This window comes from Eulemur rufifrons, chromosome 13 (assembly GCF_041146395.1).
Source record: "Eulemur rufifrons isolate Redbay chromosome 13, OSU_ERuf_1, whole genome shotgun sequence".
NCBI lineage: Eukaryota > Metazoa > Chordata > Mammalia > Primates > Lemuridae > Eulemur > Eulemur rufifrons.
In genome coordinates, this window is record NC_090995.1 from 14,429,249 (window position 1) to 14,446,929 (window position 17,681).

General features: G+C 35.0%; 1 protein-coding gene across 2 annotated transcripts in view; it reads right to left on the reverse strand.

The window, feature by feature from the left end:
- Nucleotides 1-17,681, reverse strand: part of CFAP299 (cilia and flagella associated protein 299) — a 200,109-nt gene that overhangs the window by 151,771 nt on the left and 30,657 nt on the right. Inside the window, exons 3-4 of one of the 2 annotated variants that reach the window (XM_069485582.1) lie at nt 7,232-7,326; nt 5,203-5,210 (exon numbers count right to left, since the gene is read on the reverse strand). In XM_069485582.1, coding sequence (XP_069341683.1) covers nt 5,203-5,210; nt 7,232-7,326 — 103 coding nt within the window. The remainder of the gene's footprint in view (nt 1-5,202; nt 5,211-7,231; nt 7,327-17,681) is intronic. The other variant, XM_069485583.1, reaches the window with a different exon arrangement.

The window sequence follows — 17,681 nt, forward strand, 5'->3', positions numbered from 1 at the left end:
CATCCTGCCAAGTTTACCTTCTGAATAGCTCTCAAATCAGTTTTCCTCTCTTCATCTTCTCTATAATCTTCCCGATCCAGACTATCATCTCATCTTTGCTTATCTGCTTTTGCAATTTATCTTCTGGCATCTGCTTTAGCCTCTCTCCGATTTATTCCCTATACTAGAGGCATACTGATGTTTTCTGTCTGAAACTCTGATCACATCATCCTCCCGCCCACTTACACACAATCAGAGCTTTTTGTGTTTTTCCTTCATAGCACCTGTCACAGCTGCAATGTTGCTTTTATTTCTATGCTTGATGACTCACTTCTTTCCCAAGCAACTCTCCATGGGCACTTGCTACTCATTTTATATACCAAGGAGCTAGGACAATGCCTGGTATAGGGTCAGCCATCCTTATTTGTTTAATGACAAATTGAAAAAAAATTAATAGATGAACAGAAAATACTTAAATCTCTGTTTTGGTATCAAGACACAAACAGTCAGTGGGTTTATAGGTTTGGATGATTCACTAAGGGAAAAGTGTATATAATAGGAGAGATACAAGTCAACTGGGGATATAAGATGATCAGCCTAAGAAAGAGATTGAGTTCAGAAGTCAGAAAAAAGTGGTAAAGCTGTAAGATAATTAAGTCATAGACACCAAGGTAGACGAGAAAACAGATTGATCTACTATGTAAATACCTCAGAGTTGTCTAGAAAGAAATTGGAAGTTATTATCTCAGAATAATCCGTTTTACCTTTTTACTATAATTTCTGTCTAGTCACATTTTCATACAATTATCACATCTTGACCTCAGAGATGTTCCTTGATCGCTACCACACACATGAAGTGCTCTCAAGAGGCAGGTCTTCACTCAAGTGTCCTCTGTAATTCTACCGTTCCTATTGCAACATTGCTGGAAATCAAGGGGAAAAATATCCCCTTAGTCTTAGGCTCATTTAAATATTTAATTCCTATAACTTTTTCACTAATTTTTCTGAAAAATGCATTTTCTAATATCTCATATATGCACACAAAGAGTTCAGTTTTCTGTGAATTTTTACATCTGCTTGAATCACTGCCGTTTGTCTGAGATGTGAGCTTCTGGATGTTCAAAGCAGACCTGTTTCATACGCTTTGCCGAGCACTTGTCAGAAGCACACGGTTTATAAACGCCTCGCCGTGGCAGTGTTAAAAGCTTCATAGCGTGAGCAATCAGGACACTACATTTACTCAGGAAACAATAAATCTGCTTACAAATGAGAAGGAAATGGTAAGTTATGCATTTTCATCTTTTAAGAAGTTTTAAATCTGAAATACATGAGGTATGAGGTGGAAATGTTTCACACATGAATGGTTCCCATTTAAAATAAAACTAAATAGCTATATTACTGGGAGAAATTCTCATTTGAAGCACTACACAATTAATAAAAATCCTTTTAAATATTTTTGTATATAAATTGCACATAAAGTTCGATGTTTTGTCTAAACTCAATGATGGAACACAATAGTAATTTTAAAAAAGAGTATTTTGGAAAGATGTAAGGAAGGGAATGTGTGTGTTTATCTACGTGCTTGTATATTCACATGCACACGCACGTACATATATTATGCACATACACACACGTGAAATTGGAAGGCATTCATGAAACTATGTTGATTCTTGAATTAAATCAGATTACCTCTGCCTTAATACAAGCTTTTTAAAAAACAGGATTTAGCTAAACAAAAACTATGCCAACAATATCTGACCGATGAACCACCAAAAGCTTTAAAGGAAGTATAATTTTCAAGAATTTTTATTTTTTGAGTAGAAGTCTTATGAAGTTTTAATTTTCCTAAAACCTTATTCTCTCCCAGGGCACAGCCCTGAGATTACATGTCAAAGCAGTGTGTCTGTGGGAATGAAATGAACATATACAATAAGGAAATAGTACTATGACTGATCACTGAAAGTACAGGGCAGACGGCCCATGGGGACGGGGGACAGAGAGAAGTGCTGTTTTCCAGAGCTCCAGACTCTACAGCAGAGTGAACTCAAGGCCTAAGTGGAGGAAACTAATAAATCAATCAGACAAGAGGGAGAAATAGGACACTCAGAGCAAGAAGCAATTGCACTGAATAGCACTTGAAACCTGGGATCACCAAAGTTAAAAACAAAATTAAAAGTCGTGGCCGGGCATGGTGGCTCATGCCTGTAATCCTAGCACTTCGGGAGGCCAAGGCCGGAGGAGGATCGCTTGAGGCCAGGAGTTCGAGACCAGCCTGAACAACATATTGAGACCCCGTTTCTACAAAACAATAGAAAAATTAGCTGGGTATGGTGGCACATGCCTGTAGCCCCAGCTACTCGGGAGGCTGAGGCAGGAGGATCGCTTGATCCCAGGAGTGTGAGGTTACCGTGAGCTATGATCATGCTACTGCCCTCACGTCCAGGCAACAAAGTGAGACCCTGTCTCCAAAAAGCAAACAAACAAAAAAAAAATAGTGACTGTGGGAAAGCAAATCTAATCTTCTAATTTCCTAGTGACATTTAAAGAAAATTACCTTAGAAAATTGCTATGGAATTAGTATCTCAAGTCATATTAGGCCCTGCAGGTCAACCATGTCAGTTCTAAAGCCATATGATAATTTTCTAGTATGTACTTGTAACAAGACGAAACAAAAACAGGAGCAAATGAAGTTCTCCATTTATTTTGTAGCCACACATTATGTAGAAAATCCTAATGCTTTAGGAAATAGCTGTTTCCCTTGGAGAGTTCAGACTGTTTGGCCATATGTAGCCGTGGACCTCACAAAACTCACATGTAGTTGTTGCTGACAGTGAATTAAAATAGACAGAAATCTCATGAATATTGCATATTTTATAGAACTTCTTAAAATGCCCATCTATTTAGTAAATGGCTTTTAAGTAAGCTTATGATATAAATAATTAGATCAATCTGAAGTAATGTTGTATTCTATTGTAAATAGTTTTCTGTAAAGCCATTCAGGGTCTGGTTTTCAGATTTTGAAAAATAAGCCTTGATACAATGGTATATATCCCACCCACTGTAATAATATCACAAATTCAAAGGCCCAAATAAATGACTACATATTTTTTAAGAGTCAGTAAGCTGTAAGTCTGATGAGATTCCAGTTTCCAAATCATTGGTCACCAAACTACCATTAAATGTTATCTATTTAGCATACTCATAAAAGGTAAATTTAGGACCTTTCCTGAGGAAAAATCACAGTTACATAATAAAGATTACCGGAGCAACAATGCAGAGAAATTAATACACTCAAAGCAGAGCTCTCTCATCTTCCCAAACCCAAATCCACCAAGCTTCTTGGCAGATTTGCCTTGTTAGGACTTATCTGAGCAATCACTCTTTCTCCCCTGTGCCAGCTAGACCCTCCTCTCTACTGGGTCATTCCTAGTAACGTAAAACGTGGTTTCATATGACTCATCTTAAAACAGAGCAAAACAAAACTCCCTTGACTCCAGGCCTCACACCACTGCCACTCAACGTCTTATGCTGTACTTCTCTGGGAAGATCCTCAAAACCAGTTGTTTCTCCAAAGAAAAAATAAATGTTTGAGGTGATGGATATCCCAATTACCCGGATTTGATCATTATACATTGTATACAGGTATCAAAGTATCACATGTACCCCCAAAATATATACAGTTATATATCAATTTTTTAAATGTGGGATAAAACAGTTGTTTCTCCTTTTCTTCACTAATACACCTTTTTCTTTCCTCAACCCACTTCTATGAGATATTTGCTCACATCCCTCCTTTGAAACAGCCCTCACCAAAATAACCAATGACATTTATCTGGCCAACAACAATGGCACCATTTTTATCATCTGTTGTGGGTTGATAAATCCCTCAAAAACAATACGTTGAGGTCTTAATTCCTGGTACTTGTGAATGTGACCTTATTTGGAAACAGGGCCTTTGTAGAAGTAACAAAGTTGAGATTAGGTCATATTCAATGAGGGTGGGCTCTAATCCAATATGACTCATGTCTTTATAAGCAGAGAAAACAGAGACACAGACATTAAAATGTATCAGAGGCAGAGATTAAAGCTACGCATCTACAAAGCAAAGGACATCAAGGATTGGCAGCAACACCAGCAGCTAAAACAAAGGTGTGGAGCAGATTCTCACCTAGATCCTTCGGGGAGAGCACGGTTCTGCTGACATTTTCATTTTGGACTTCTGGCCTCCAGAAGTGTGAGAGAACAGATTTATTCTGTTGTAAGTCATACACTTGGTGGCCCTTTGTCATGACAGCCATGGAAAACTAACACTGGATCACCTTGCCTGACTTCTCAGCAGCATTTGGCAGGATAACTACTATTTTTTGGATTTTTTTTTTTTCTTCTCCCTGTGCTTGTAACATTGCTCTTACCTGATTTTTCTCCTACATGCTACTTCTCCGCGTGTTTTGCTGGCTCTTCCACACATTCCAGATCCCTAAAAGTTGAAGTAGCCTAATGATCTGTTATAGGACTTCATGTTTTCAAACTATACTCTTCATGTTTTTAAACTCTTGTAAGTCTGTAACTTGACATCCCATTTAGATGTTGGTAATTTTTATTTCTAGCCAAGACTTCTCCCCTAAGATCCAAACCAAAATATGTAAATAAGCAATCAACTTCTCTACCTGGATATCTAATTGGCATCACAAAATTAATATAGCTAAAACACAACTATTTCTTTGCTGATTCCTGGAATATGCAATCCTCAAGAGTTCCCCTGCCACAGTAAATAGAACCACCATCCACCCACTTGCTCAAGCCAAAAACCTAGAAGTCATCCTAATTTCCTCTTTCTTTAATATTCCACTTCCAATCCACCAATGAGCTCTCTCTGCTCTCCCTCCAAATCACAGGCATGAGTTGGTAACTCTGCTCCATCTAGATTGCTATGACTCTGTTGTAAGAGTTTTATCTCTTGCTGGTTTACTACAAAAACTCCCTAACTTCCCGCCCCCCGCCTCTATTCCCAACTCTCCCACCCTGCATGACAGCAGTGAGATCAGTGTTTCTAGAGTATAGACCAGATCAGGCCACTTGTCTGCTTGATATCATACACTGAATTTCTATCACAATTATAAAAATAAAAAACAAAATTCTTTAAAATCTACATGATCTGGCTGTTGATTTCTTATCTGATCTCATCTGTCTCTATTAAGTCTCTTCACTAACTATATTCCAGACATTCTGGTCTCCTTACCATTCTGAATGTGTGGCATGATTGCTATTAATTTTCTGTTAATTTTTCTTGGAATGTCTCTCCCTCCCAAATTCTTATCTGTTTAAGGGCATCTCTCCTTCCCAACTCTCTAGCTAAATTCTTCATTTAATTAGAAAACCAACAGATTTCACCTTCTCAAAGTGATTTTTCTATAAACAGTAGCTAAAGCAGGCAACCATTATCTGCTTAATCTCTTTCTATTTAATTTTCTAATGTTATATTCTCTATAGTATCTGTCTAACCAGAGCCGAAATTAATTATTTCACTTTTCTTTTGTCTTACTTGTTTTCTATTTCTGCTTTCTAAAATATAAACCTTTTAAGGTCATGGACTTTGCAGTCCCAGTGGCTAGAACTATCCCAGGCTTGGGCAGGTGCCCAAGAAATATGTGTTGAGAGACTGGAAAATGAATGGAAGTTGGGCAAGAAAATGATACACAGGGGCATCACTTAGAAGGCTGGCATAGAAATTTATTTAAGATATAATGGTGGTTTGCATTAAGGTAAAGAATAATTGGAGTGGTGAAAAGTGTATTGATTTGGTTTATACTTAAGAGAACTTAGTAGTTCATTCAATGTGGATGAGAGAAGTTGAAGAGTCTGACTTGCTTCTGATCTTAGTAAATGGGTGGACGGTGCTATAATTCATCATCAAAGGAGATGCCAATGGCAGAACAGGATTAAGGTATCTTTGAGAGGAAGTATACCATTGTGGTTCAAAATACAGTCTCTCTAAAGCTGTCTGAGCTTGCTGGTTCTACTGTCTAATTGTGGACCATTTTTTTGGAATCTGATTTTCACCTTTACTATGGATGGAACTTGTTCTTGTCAAATACTGAAAAACAAAACCAAACGGAACAAAAAACTACATATAGCCAAACACAATGGGTGCTTTTTGAGTCCTTATCTTGCTTGATCACTGATGATCATTTGCTCCTTTCTGGAAGTCCTTAACACTGATTCCTGTGACACTGCATTCTTCTGCTTCTCTTGCCTCTCTGGCTGCTCTATTAAAAGTCAGAGAGATTCCAAACTTTCTGTTGTGATTGATAAGGCGACTCTCTGCCCACATTGCCATCCTCACCTTTTAAAAATCTCTCTCAGCCTGCTTCCTATAAGAAATTTTCCCCTATTCCAAGTCCAGGTTAATTCTATTCAATTATTTAACCAAAGTATGGTTTTTTTTCCCTCTCTAAAATACATTGAGAGTTTTGTCTACATATGATATTTTCAATGGATCTGATAGCGAGGAAAATGCCAATTTTTTTGTTAAGAAAATACTGGTAGAACAAATCTCCTTAAACACATATTTTTCTTTTGCTCTAAATTTTTCAGCACGCTACTTCTGATTATTTTCTGTAAGTCAGTCACTTACTACGGTTTCAGCATGAGTATTGATATTTGTCTATTTAATTAAATGTGATTTGGAACATTTTAAGACTTAGGAAGACTGTTAGCACAAATATTATATTAAGAAAGTCTTACAGTGAATCTTTATTCCAAATAATTTTGATCCAGCACAAAATTTTAAAAAGCAAAGGCATGTTCCCCTTAGATAACTCAAAATCATGTCTTTCTGCTATGTAATTTCTATCATATCTCCCAAGCTAGAATTATAAGGTAGACTATGGGGCTACCTTCTAGGAGTCACATACAGTCAGGCAGCCAAGGGGCATGTAACAGTCAGGCCGAAAAGAAACAAAACGTTGTACCTAGAGGAAGCCCAAAGTTGAAGGTGACAACCAATCTGCCAAGTATGGGTATTTTCTCTGCAATAGACGTTTAGAATCCTAATTTTTTTTCTCATTTGGCTACTTCTACAGATGTAAATGGAAATTCAAAAATTTCTACATATATTCTTATAAGATATAAATAATAAAGAGCCATATTTTATCCCTCAGGAATTACTTTTCAGGCAAGATATTAAAGGCCATCCTTGAAATATTAACTGTGCCTTCAGTATATACATTTTAAGCTGCTGGCTGACATGTACTCACGCTCACTTTTCCATTGCGATTGTCTTCTTCTCTCACTGCCAGGGCCTGCAGGAAATGGTCTTTCAGGTCTTTACCAGCACTTGTTAGTGTCCTGGAAAAAGCAGGTCTTAGTTATAATATATCAGATAACAAGTATGTGTAAAACATTTGGGGGCCAAAAACCATGCTACTTTATTCCAAGCTACAATTCCCTTATAACATGGAAACCATAAACACACAATCATTGTGATCTACTATTAATAGATTCCTTACTTTAATTTCATGCAGTTGTTGCATCTTTATTTACAAATAACTGGGATCAAGTCTATAAATAATATACATACCCATATCAAGACTCATGTCCGATATAATTATTTTCATTTACATGTGCATTTTGTTCTTTTTTTCATGCCATGAAAAGTCAACATTTTTATACCGCTCACTTCCCACAAAATTTTTAATTGACTATAATTTAAATATAATTTATTTATTAATTTCAGGAAATTGAAATAGTAGGTGCCTAAGCCAATATAGTTACTGAAATAGAGCATTCGTTTCAGCTCTATCTGTGGAGATAGATGATCAAGGCAAGAAGGGAAACTAGGCTGAGTTATCTTTGTCAGATAAAAGGAAGCATTAAGAATTTGAGAGAAAAACAACCTTCTCTGGAAATAAATTTTAAAACAAATTTATCACACGGATCTCAATCACACAACATTGAACCCAAAAATAAAGAATAAGTTCCAGAGTGATCTGTGAAATAATAATTCTGTCTTCATATGGCAATTTCCTACATATGCAACAAGCTTTTTCACTGTGTCCACTATGTACCAGGAACTGTACCAGGTCACAGCGATAAATAAGACAAGTTGCCTGCGGTCCCAGAGACGTGATCAGACACATAAACATAATGTCACACCACGTAATAACTGTAATAACAGAGATATGGACAAAGTATCAGAGGAGTCTGTAAGAGAAATACGCTATTCAAGGAAAAGTCACTTAATCTTAAATTTAAAAGCAATTATGAACACAAGAGGTGAAACTGCACGGCAAACTTTGGTAATGGCAAAGCAGTCAGAACATAAATGCAACAAATGAGGGCAAAATCATATAAAATTAATAAAGGTTAACATTTTTATAGACATAATTGTTATAAATATTTAGTAAGGCCGGATAGGTAGTGGGAGTAGAACGTGAATTCAAACTTAGGCAGTCTGGTCCTAGAACTCATTGGTGTAACTAACCCCCAGGCTGTGATGCCTTTCAGGACAGCCCTTGTAGGCTATTTAAGGAGCTTGAACCTTCTCGTCCTACCAGCAGTTGGTGCACCACAAGGATGCAAAGAAATAAGGTCATCAAATATGTGTTTCAGAAAGAATATTCAGCATCTTTAGGAGAGCAACATTGGAGGGATTAATTGGGGTGCCATTATGAATACAAAGCTTTAGCAAGAGATGATAAATATCTGATTTAAAGCAGTGGTGGTAAGAACAGGAAGAAAAGGATAGATTTGGAAAATGTTTCAGATGTAAAATGGACCTGGTGATTGCTTTTTATGAAACGTTAAGAAGAGATTACTACCAGTTTCATTAAATTGATGTAACCTACAGATTATTTTGTTGATCTACAGATGCAAACCTTTAAATTGGTCATAACATGTCTGCTTTTGCTTTTCTGGCTTTAAGCTCCTTGTCTTGCAGTATGAATATCAACTAATAATTCAAATACCTAAATATACATAGAAAATAACTACTAATTAATGCTAATCGAGGGAATTATATTTGAGAATAGTTTTAATCCATTTTATTAATATGTCCAATATTGAGTCTTCCATATTACAAAATATCCTATGAACTGCTTTGCTAGTAAATCTGTAAAATAGCAAATTCATTTTGTCAGTTGCTTGCTCCAAAAACATGTGTTGTTTTTTGTTTAGCCTCTCTGCAGCTAGTTATGTTCATGTGATTAACTTTTGCACAACGAGATCCGAGTGAAAATGATGTGCAACTGCATGTAAACGTACTTAAAGGGCGGGAGGGATGTCCTTTTTTCTTGTAGCTAGAATGCAATATAATGATATAGCTCCAGCTGTCATCTTGGACTTAAAGTGGAGTGCACTACTGTGGAGAAGTAAGAAAAAGGAGCAGGGTCTCTGATACTTTGGAACATGAACATAGTCTTGACTGATGCTATCTGGACCTCTTGAATATGAGGCTGAAAATAATTTCTATTTTGTTTCAGGCACTGTCATTTTTGGGTTTTCTATTATTTTTAACCAAACCTAATCCAAATAGATAGTTCACCATATGAAATTTGCTCACCCTTCTGAAAAAGATGCTTTTGTGTGATTGCCTTGGTGATCAAGTTGGAATTTAACTTTATCTGTAATATCCTAAGGATTTCCCAGGAGACTGTATTATTAATACTTACATAATTAAAATCAATTATTTTTAAACAGTCAGAGGTTGAGTCTTTTAAATAGAAGCATGAGATAATGAAAATGAAAGTGAAATGTAAGATGGGACATCAGTCTTCAATTCTCACTCATTTACTGACTGATTAGTCCAAGCTACCACATTTTTCTGAATCTGGGTCTTGCAAGGGGCTAAATAATACATAAGCCCCTAGCAATTGTAAAAGTTGTGATTTAAAGTGATCATACTGTATCATCGACCACCAAACATCATTAATGCATAATCAGTCTGAGAAATGTGACTATTATATCAACAATATACTAAAATCATACTGTTCCCTTTTGACTGTTACTCAGGTCTTACATACACAGACGTACATCATTGCCTATAAACGATATGAGGAAGATAGCATACATTACATAAATTTTATTACATAAGTTGGGAACAGAGAGGATAAGGGTCTATGGCCCCAAAGCTATTTGCAACAGAGAAAAAAATGCTATGTAAATAATCATTCTTATACCATGCTACACTGAGAACCTGAAACTTCTCAGTAAAAGGAAATATTGGAAAAGTAGGAAAGTTAATGCAGAGTGTGTGGTAAGGAATTCTTACATCTTTAACATGCATTACTCTTATTTAACTAGGTTTATTTAACAGTCAGTGACCTGAGAAACGTTGCTTAAATAAATATTACAAAAGGAGCTACTTCCTCAAGAAGTGAAGTAGGTCTGTTACAAAATCTTAGGGCTATAAGTTTTATAAAGGCAAATACTCCATCTTTTGTTTATACTCCACTGCACTTTCAAAATAGGGCAAAAGTTATATGGATGAGTTAACTTTCACCAGTCGTGTTTAATCATTACCTAAAGGTATTCATATAATCCTATTTGAATGATTCTATACATATTCTTAATCTTCAACAATTAGGCTACTGGTTTTATGATTTAACTATGTTGTTTGTGTATCATATCACACATATTCACATTAGGTGATTAACACTAGGAGAGAAAGAACAAATAACAAAAGAAGAAAAAAATTGAAAAATTGTTAAAGTAGAAACTTATCTTCAAGAGTCATTTTCTTCAGCATTCACTTACTTTGAAGATAAAGTGTTTCACTACATATTTGTGACATCAATCATAGAACTTTAAATGTATAATTGGGAGCATTTTAATAAACAAGGTTTGATTAATCATTAAGATATGTATATTAAAATAATACATTCATTATAAGGTTATTTACCCTTTTATAAGTATGAAATATATCAAGCACACATAAAAAACAACATAGTAATTACATATAGAGTTTAATGTTTATTACAAAGCCAACCCCTGTAACTCATCACCTGGGTCAAGATATTGAACAATAACTAAAACACCCTAGCTAGAAAACCTGATCACTCCTCTCTACTCACAACTCCATCTTCCCACCTCCTCCACCGCAGGTAACCACTTTCTCATTTTTATGGTATTTGCAACCATGCTTTTTCTTTATCTCAGTCTTCAACTTTTACAATCATCTCTCCCTTTTATCATTTAAGCTTGTACCCAATAATATAAATTTGCTTGTTTTTGAACGTTCTATAAATGGAATCACAAAGTGGGTCTTTGTATTATATTATTTCTTTAATTATTATTGTTCATGTTCCATATATGCTGATGTACGTAGCTTTACCTTATTTTCATTCTCTTGTATGAATAAACAACTATTTATTTATCCTTTCACTTACAGACTTCAGAGTTCTTTCTCGTTTGGTCTAGTATAAACATGCTGTCAGAAATTCCTAGAGCTATATAAATTTCTGAACATAAATTTCTCTACAACCTATGGCTGGCAATAGAACAGCTGTGTTATAGGATATTTGTAACTTCAAATTTACAAAATAATGCCAATTTGTTTCCAAAAGATTGAACCAATTTACACTTCCACTACCAAAGCATGAAGATTCCTTTTGCTTCACATCATTCCCAACATGCGGCATTTTAATATTAAGCAATCCATATGTGAGTACTAGTATCTTAGAATGCTTTTAATTTGCATTTCCCTGATTACTTTTATATGATATTTGGTCATATGAATTTCCTCTCATGCAAAATGCCCAATTGAGTCTTTTGTCCACTTTACTATTGAGTTATTTATATCATACTGATTTGCAGGAATTCTTCATATATTCTGAACATTAGATCTTTTTTATTATATGCACTGCAAATATATTATTCTATATGTAGCTTGTATTTTTGCAAGGGACAAGAGTAAGAAAGGGTTTGGTTGCACATAAAACTGGGAGTCATCAGTAGTTGAAGCCATAGGAATAAATGAGAAAGACCCAGAAAAACATGCCAAATGGAAGACAAAGAAGCAGATGTGAGATACCAGTAGAACATCATAGTAGTTAAGGTTAGGCAGAAGCAGATCCACGAGAAATAGTCAACAAATGATCCATGGAGGCAGAAGGAATACCAGGAGAGAGGAGTGACAGGGTAGGCAGGAGCTGAGATAACGGCAAGAAGGTGCGGCCTCTCCAGTGACAAGTGCTGTACAGAGATCAGGTAAGGGGCAGACGGAAACAGCAGCAGACTTGGCCTTTTCTGGAACTCTTATTTACCTCTTTCATTTGTCTGTTTCTATCCAGAAAAGGGAAAAAGACCACCTGAGTAAGGAAAACTGCAACTTTAACTCACTGGAAAAGTTGGCATATGGTACAAAATCTAAGTCAACAGCTTTAAAATTGACTTGCCTTTTATGGCATTAATATAAACTACTTGATGGGCAAGGTGACAATACGAGATAAAAATCACTGAGGTTGGTGATTTTTATCTCATATGATCAAAATACAAAGCACAGTATTTTATTTTTCCCTTACTTTATTTAGCAAATCATGGGCTAAAGTGATACCTGCAAAACCTCAAAACAAGTTTCAAACGCTGAGAAAATTAGATTCTGATGCACAATGGTCTTGAACATAATTGTGATTTGCCAACACTGCACAAAATTTGACTTGTTCATCCAGGACTAAGTATTTCATAATATAAAAAAGGTGGAAGGGTAATTATATCACAACATTTTATAAAAACAGTCATTCTTAATCAAGAATAATTAATAACAGACCATCCAACTGTGCAAGAATTTCAAATTATTTACCATGAGGTAAAATATTGTGCAGTTGGGAAGAATTGAGAAGAATCAAGACACTGAAGTATAACCTTAGCAAAATGATCAGAATAATTAAAATTCATCTTGAAGAATAAAAAAAATTCCAAAATATTACACTTTATATGCTTTCTCTATTATGTTATATATAAGAAAAAATAAAGGCAATAAATATTGCATCAAAAAGTGACATATTTAAACACTGTAGAAACTGTTTTCTGTGTTTAAAAACACTGAGACAAATTCAAACTGTTTGAAAAACTCTTAGAACCCTATCCAAAGTAATACGAATAAATATCTCTTAGTTTTTAATATATCCATTGCAATTATGTATATTTATATATAAATTATATAAATACAAAATACTCATATATTTACATATGTAAGCTTATATATTTATATTTATTACAATTAATAGAATTTATTTTAATTATGTAAGCCCCTACTGAGAAAAACTGAGTCCACCATTAATCACAATGCACCAATTCCACTTTTTGTACTTGTGTTCCCAATTATTTAAAATAATTTAAAACTCAATAAGAACTCATATTATAAATACAAATGACCAAGAGCATCGATGAGGTAAACTACAGTTATGAGGACTCAACTTATCTTACAAATTATCACACTTGGTCATTAATGCATGATCTGTACTTGTGATCACACATTTTACAAGCTTCAGTGGGTTTTATTAAACCCCCCAGTTTCAATAAAATAATCAGAACAATCTTAGTTTAGACTGCTGTCATTTTAGCAGTTACTTATTCACATTTTGTTTAAGTAAATATGATCACCTTCCATTTGGTTATTCCAGTAATTCTGAGTCCTTTGAGGATCCAGGAAATCTAAAGTGCCACACTGCGCACGTAGGCGGCTGATGGGGGGAGGGGGAGAAGATTTTTATAAAAAGAAATAAAATCACTTCCTGTGGTTAACATTTTAGAACTTAGTCCAGAACAGTCTGTACCAATATCGTGGGTTTGTTGGTATCTTATTTATGAGCATCGGAAACGGGCTTGCACTGGTGCCATGCTTTCAGTAGGATGCATGTGTGAGACAGATGGGACTTGTATTTCTATCAGATGCAATTAAAGACTCATGAATATACTGCCAAATACCACAAATATTAAACCATTTTAGAATAAATTTACTATTGCTTTGACAGCAGTTTCAACAAAATAGCAGGTTATTCCAACAAATGAGAAGACTGAATATATTAAACTAGCAGAATTATTGCAATTTAAAATCTGATAGTCTGGTATAGCCTAATTTTATTAATACACTAAAACCTACACAGATTTAAACTTAAGGATTTTATTTTAATAGAATTCGTCAGCCTCCTGTATGTGAAACATTATGGAACAGCTTTTAACTGAGCTCTCCCAAGCAGAAATTAGTAAGTCAGAAGAGAACAGAACCAAAGGCTGACGCTGCCTTTCATGCCATGGCCGAGGCCACCAAAGGAGAAGGCCCACCAGGACATTGTTCTCTTGTGTTTTCCCACTGCCTCGGGTTGCTTTTTCTCAAAGATGACAAGTGCTTCAGAGAGAATAGTTGCAATATCAGCATTAAATGACCAATGGATCGATTAACTAGAAGTCACTGGTGATGCTGGCCAACACGATTTTAGTTGAGATGGGACTTCAGTCCAGACTGTACTGGGCTGAGGACGAAACGGAAGTTTAGCTGAGAGTTCCTCCCAACACAAAGTAAAATTTGAACTTATTTCAGAACGAAAATGCATAAGTCTGTCATTCAAACAAACAAAAAAAGTAAAGTCCATAAAGTAAGTAGGATTCTAAATTCCTTAAGGTAGGCTAGCTATTAAATGTCTATTTTCTCTAAATAAAGTATGAGATATAAATGGCAAGGTTTAGTGAAAAGGTATGAAAGACATTTTGCCACCATATTCTAGAATGGGTATTTTAATCAGAGAAATGTTGTTTTTAATGTTTAGTATTTACCTCAGGAAAGAAAAAATTATCAAGAGGAGACAGAAATAAAATGGTAGAAGTAATTCATGTACCTAAATCTCCACATGTACCCATGCACCTAAAATAAATAGAAATTTAAAAGTATTGCAAATGGGTTAAATTCCCCCTCTTAATTATCAGAGATTTTCCACTTAGATGAATATGAAAAAAAATCATCTGAGTACATACTGTTAATAAGAAGCACAGCTAAATCAAAATACAAAAATAAAGGGATGAAAAAAGTATTACATATGAGGCAAATACGAGTGATATGCACAGTAACGTAGAAATGTCAGAAACATGGTCCAGGTTCAATCATCACATGGTAAAAATAATATCTATCAGTGTTATAGATAGCAAATTTAATCTGAAGCATGTTATTTTTATACTATATTAGAAGAAAATAATGTGCCTAGTGAAATATAAAGTGCAAAGATAGTGCCCCTAAAAATTATGTTACATAAAAATATTCATTGACTTGGAACATAATCCATAATATACTGTTTGCCTAAAAAACAAGTTTCAAAATGGAATGTATGGCATGATCCAAATTTTAAATAGTATATAAAATATAGATTCACATATATAAGGAAAAAGTGAAGGGTAAGAAACATGTAAAAATACCAAAAATGTTAGCCAAATTACAGGCAAATCTGTATCATGTTTGCTTATTTTTTATTTTCTATAATTGATATATGCCACTTTTATAAAAAGTAACCTTTAGAATAGTGAGTATTGATTCTATCTTACTTGGGAACCTATTCTTTAATGTGAAAATTAGCATATTTTTATTGTATTTTATGTGTCTCATTTTTCAAACTCTACTAAGGAAATCTACATTATTAAAAAAAGTCACTTGCTAATTACCAAAAATTGTATTATCACTTTGAGAAACTTTTAACAAAAAGAAAACTTGGTATGAATTGTAAAATTACTTAAGCAGAAAATAAAGAAAACTTTTTTCTAAATGAAGAGAAAATGGGTAATGATAATTTTTTTACGCACATTAAAAATTTCACAATAACGAAGAATTGGCTGCTAAATGTGTCTGTAATGTTTCTTTATAAGATTTCCTAAAATGTTATTTTAAATATATAGGCAAAATTTTTTCTTGCTACACAACCTTTTTTGCTAGGAAAGTAAGCAATATCAGTATCTATTTCAGGAATGAAATAAGAGTTTCAGCCAAATTAAATAGTTTTTTCTTCCTTCTTCTTGCTACCTTCATTATAAAACATAAGTTAATAGTGAATTTTAGCATTATGGAAGAACATTCAATCCATAAAATTTAGCCTATCTATATATGCTTTAACAAAATGAAATAAAATTTAGCATATGAACTGTGATTTTCTTTTAAAACATATGTGGTGAAATGTATATTTCTCTTTAGACTATAATGGAGAAAGTGCTAGAATTGGAGTCAGATACTGGAATTAAGACTCTTCACTGCTATAGATGATCATCACTTTGACTTTTCTGGATCTCTACCACATACATTAATATATTCATTTATTCCCCAAATATTGAGTATTTATTATGTTCTCATCACTAAAACATAGGGGTAGGAATACAACAATGAGAGAGAGAAACAGACAGACGACACACCAGGTCCCAGCCCTCTTAAAAGTTTTATTCCAATGGAGTGAAAGACAATAACAAATCCATGAATAACAAGATAATTATAAATTGTGGTTTAAAAAAGGGAAATACACGTAATTTACACAGAGTTAAGGAGTAGAAGGTGGCTAAGTTAGCCCAAGTGATCAAGGAAGACTACTCAACATAATTCACATTTCAGCTGATACCTGAAGGATGAGAAGGAGCCATATATGTAGAACATGTCGCAAGAACAACTCAAGCAGAAGAAAAAGCAAGTGTAGGTAACATGGGAAACACCTGGGGTGTGAGGCAGTGAAAGGAGGCTAGCATGGCCAGAGGGTCAGACGCAGGATGGAGAGCTCTGAGACACAGACGGAAAGCCAGGCAACTGTCAGGTCATGCAGAGAGTGATAAACCAGAGTAAGGAGTTTGGATTTTACTCTCCATATAAAGGGAATCCAAGCGAAGGTCTTAACCAAGGAAGTTAGCTGATCAGAGGTAGGTATAAAAAAGTTTACTGCCTGTTATGTGAAGGACTGTAGAAGAGCAAAAAGTGGGAGCAGTTAGAGTACTTTGAGGGTGACCTGGTCTAGGAGAGCAGAATTGAGGATAATGGGAAGAGCTTGAGAAACATTTTGAAGGCAAAACCAATAGCACTTGCTGATATGATGGATATGAGGGATGTGATAAAGAGAGGGAGGTAGGGTCTATTTTGGACAAGAACCAGCTGATCAGGAAATGCTGATGCCATTCACTGAGATGTCACTTAACTCCAGTGAGAACAGCTTTTATCAAAAAGTCTCAAAACAACAAATGTTGGCGTGGATGTGGAAATATAGGAACACCCATGCACTTTTGGTGGGACTGCAAACTAGAGCAACCTCTGTGGAAAGCAATATGGAGACACCTCAAAGAACTAAAAGTAGAACTACCATTTGATCCAGCAATCCCGCTATTGGATATTTAAAAGACATTCTATAAAAAATGCATCTGCACTCGAATGTTTACAGCAGCACAATTCACAATTGCAAGGATGTGGAAACAACCCAAATGCCCATCAATACATGAGTGGATTTATAAAATGTGGTATATGTATACCATAGAGAACTACTCAGCCACAAAAAATGGTGAACTACCTATTCTATTATCCTGGATGGGTCTGGAGCCCCCAAATTGAAGGGTCTGAGTCTCTGATTCCCAAAAGTATGTGTAATGTATTTGGGACAAAAAGGAGGAGAAAGGGGGAAAGTTTTAAGAACACTACTTTTAAATGGGCTATTACAATTAACTTGTGGAATTTTTTAAAATATTTTCATTCAGGGCCG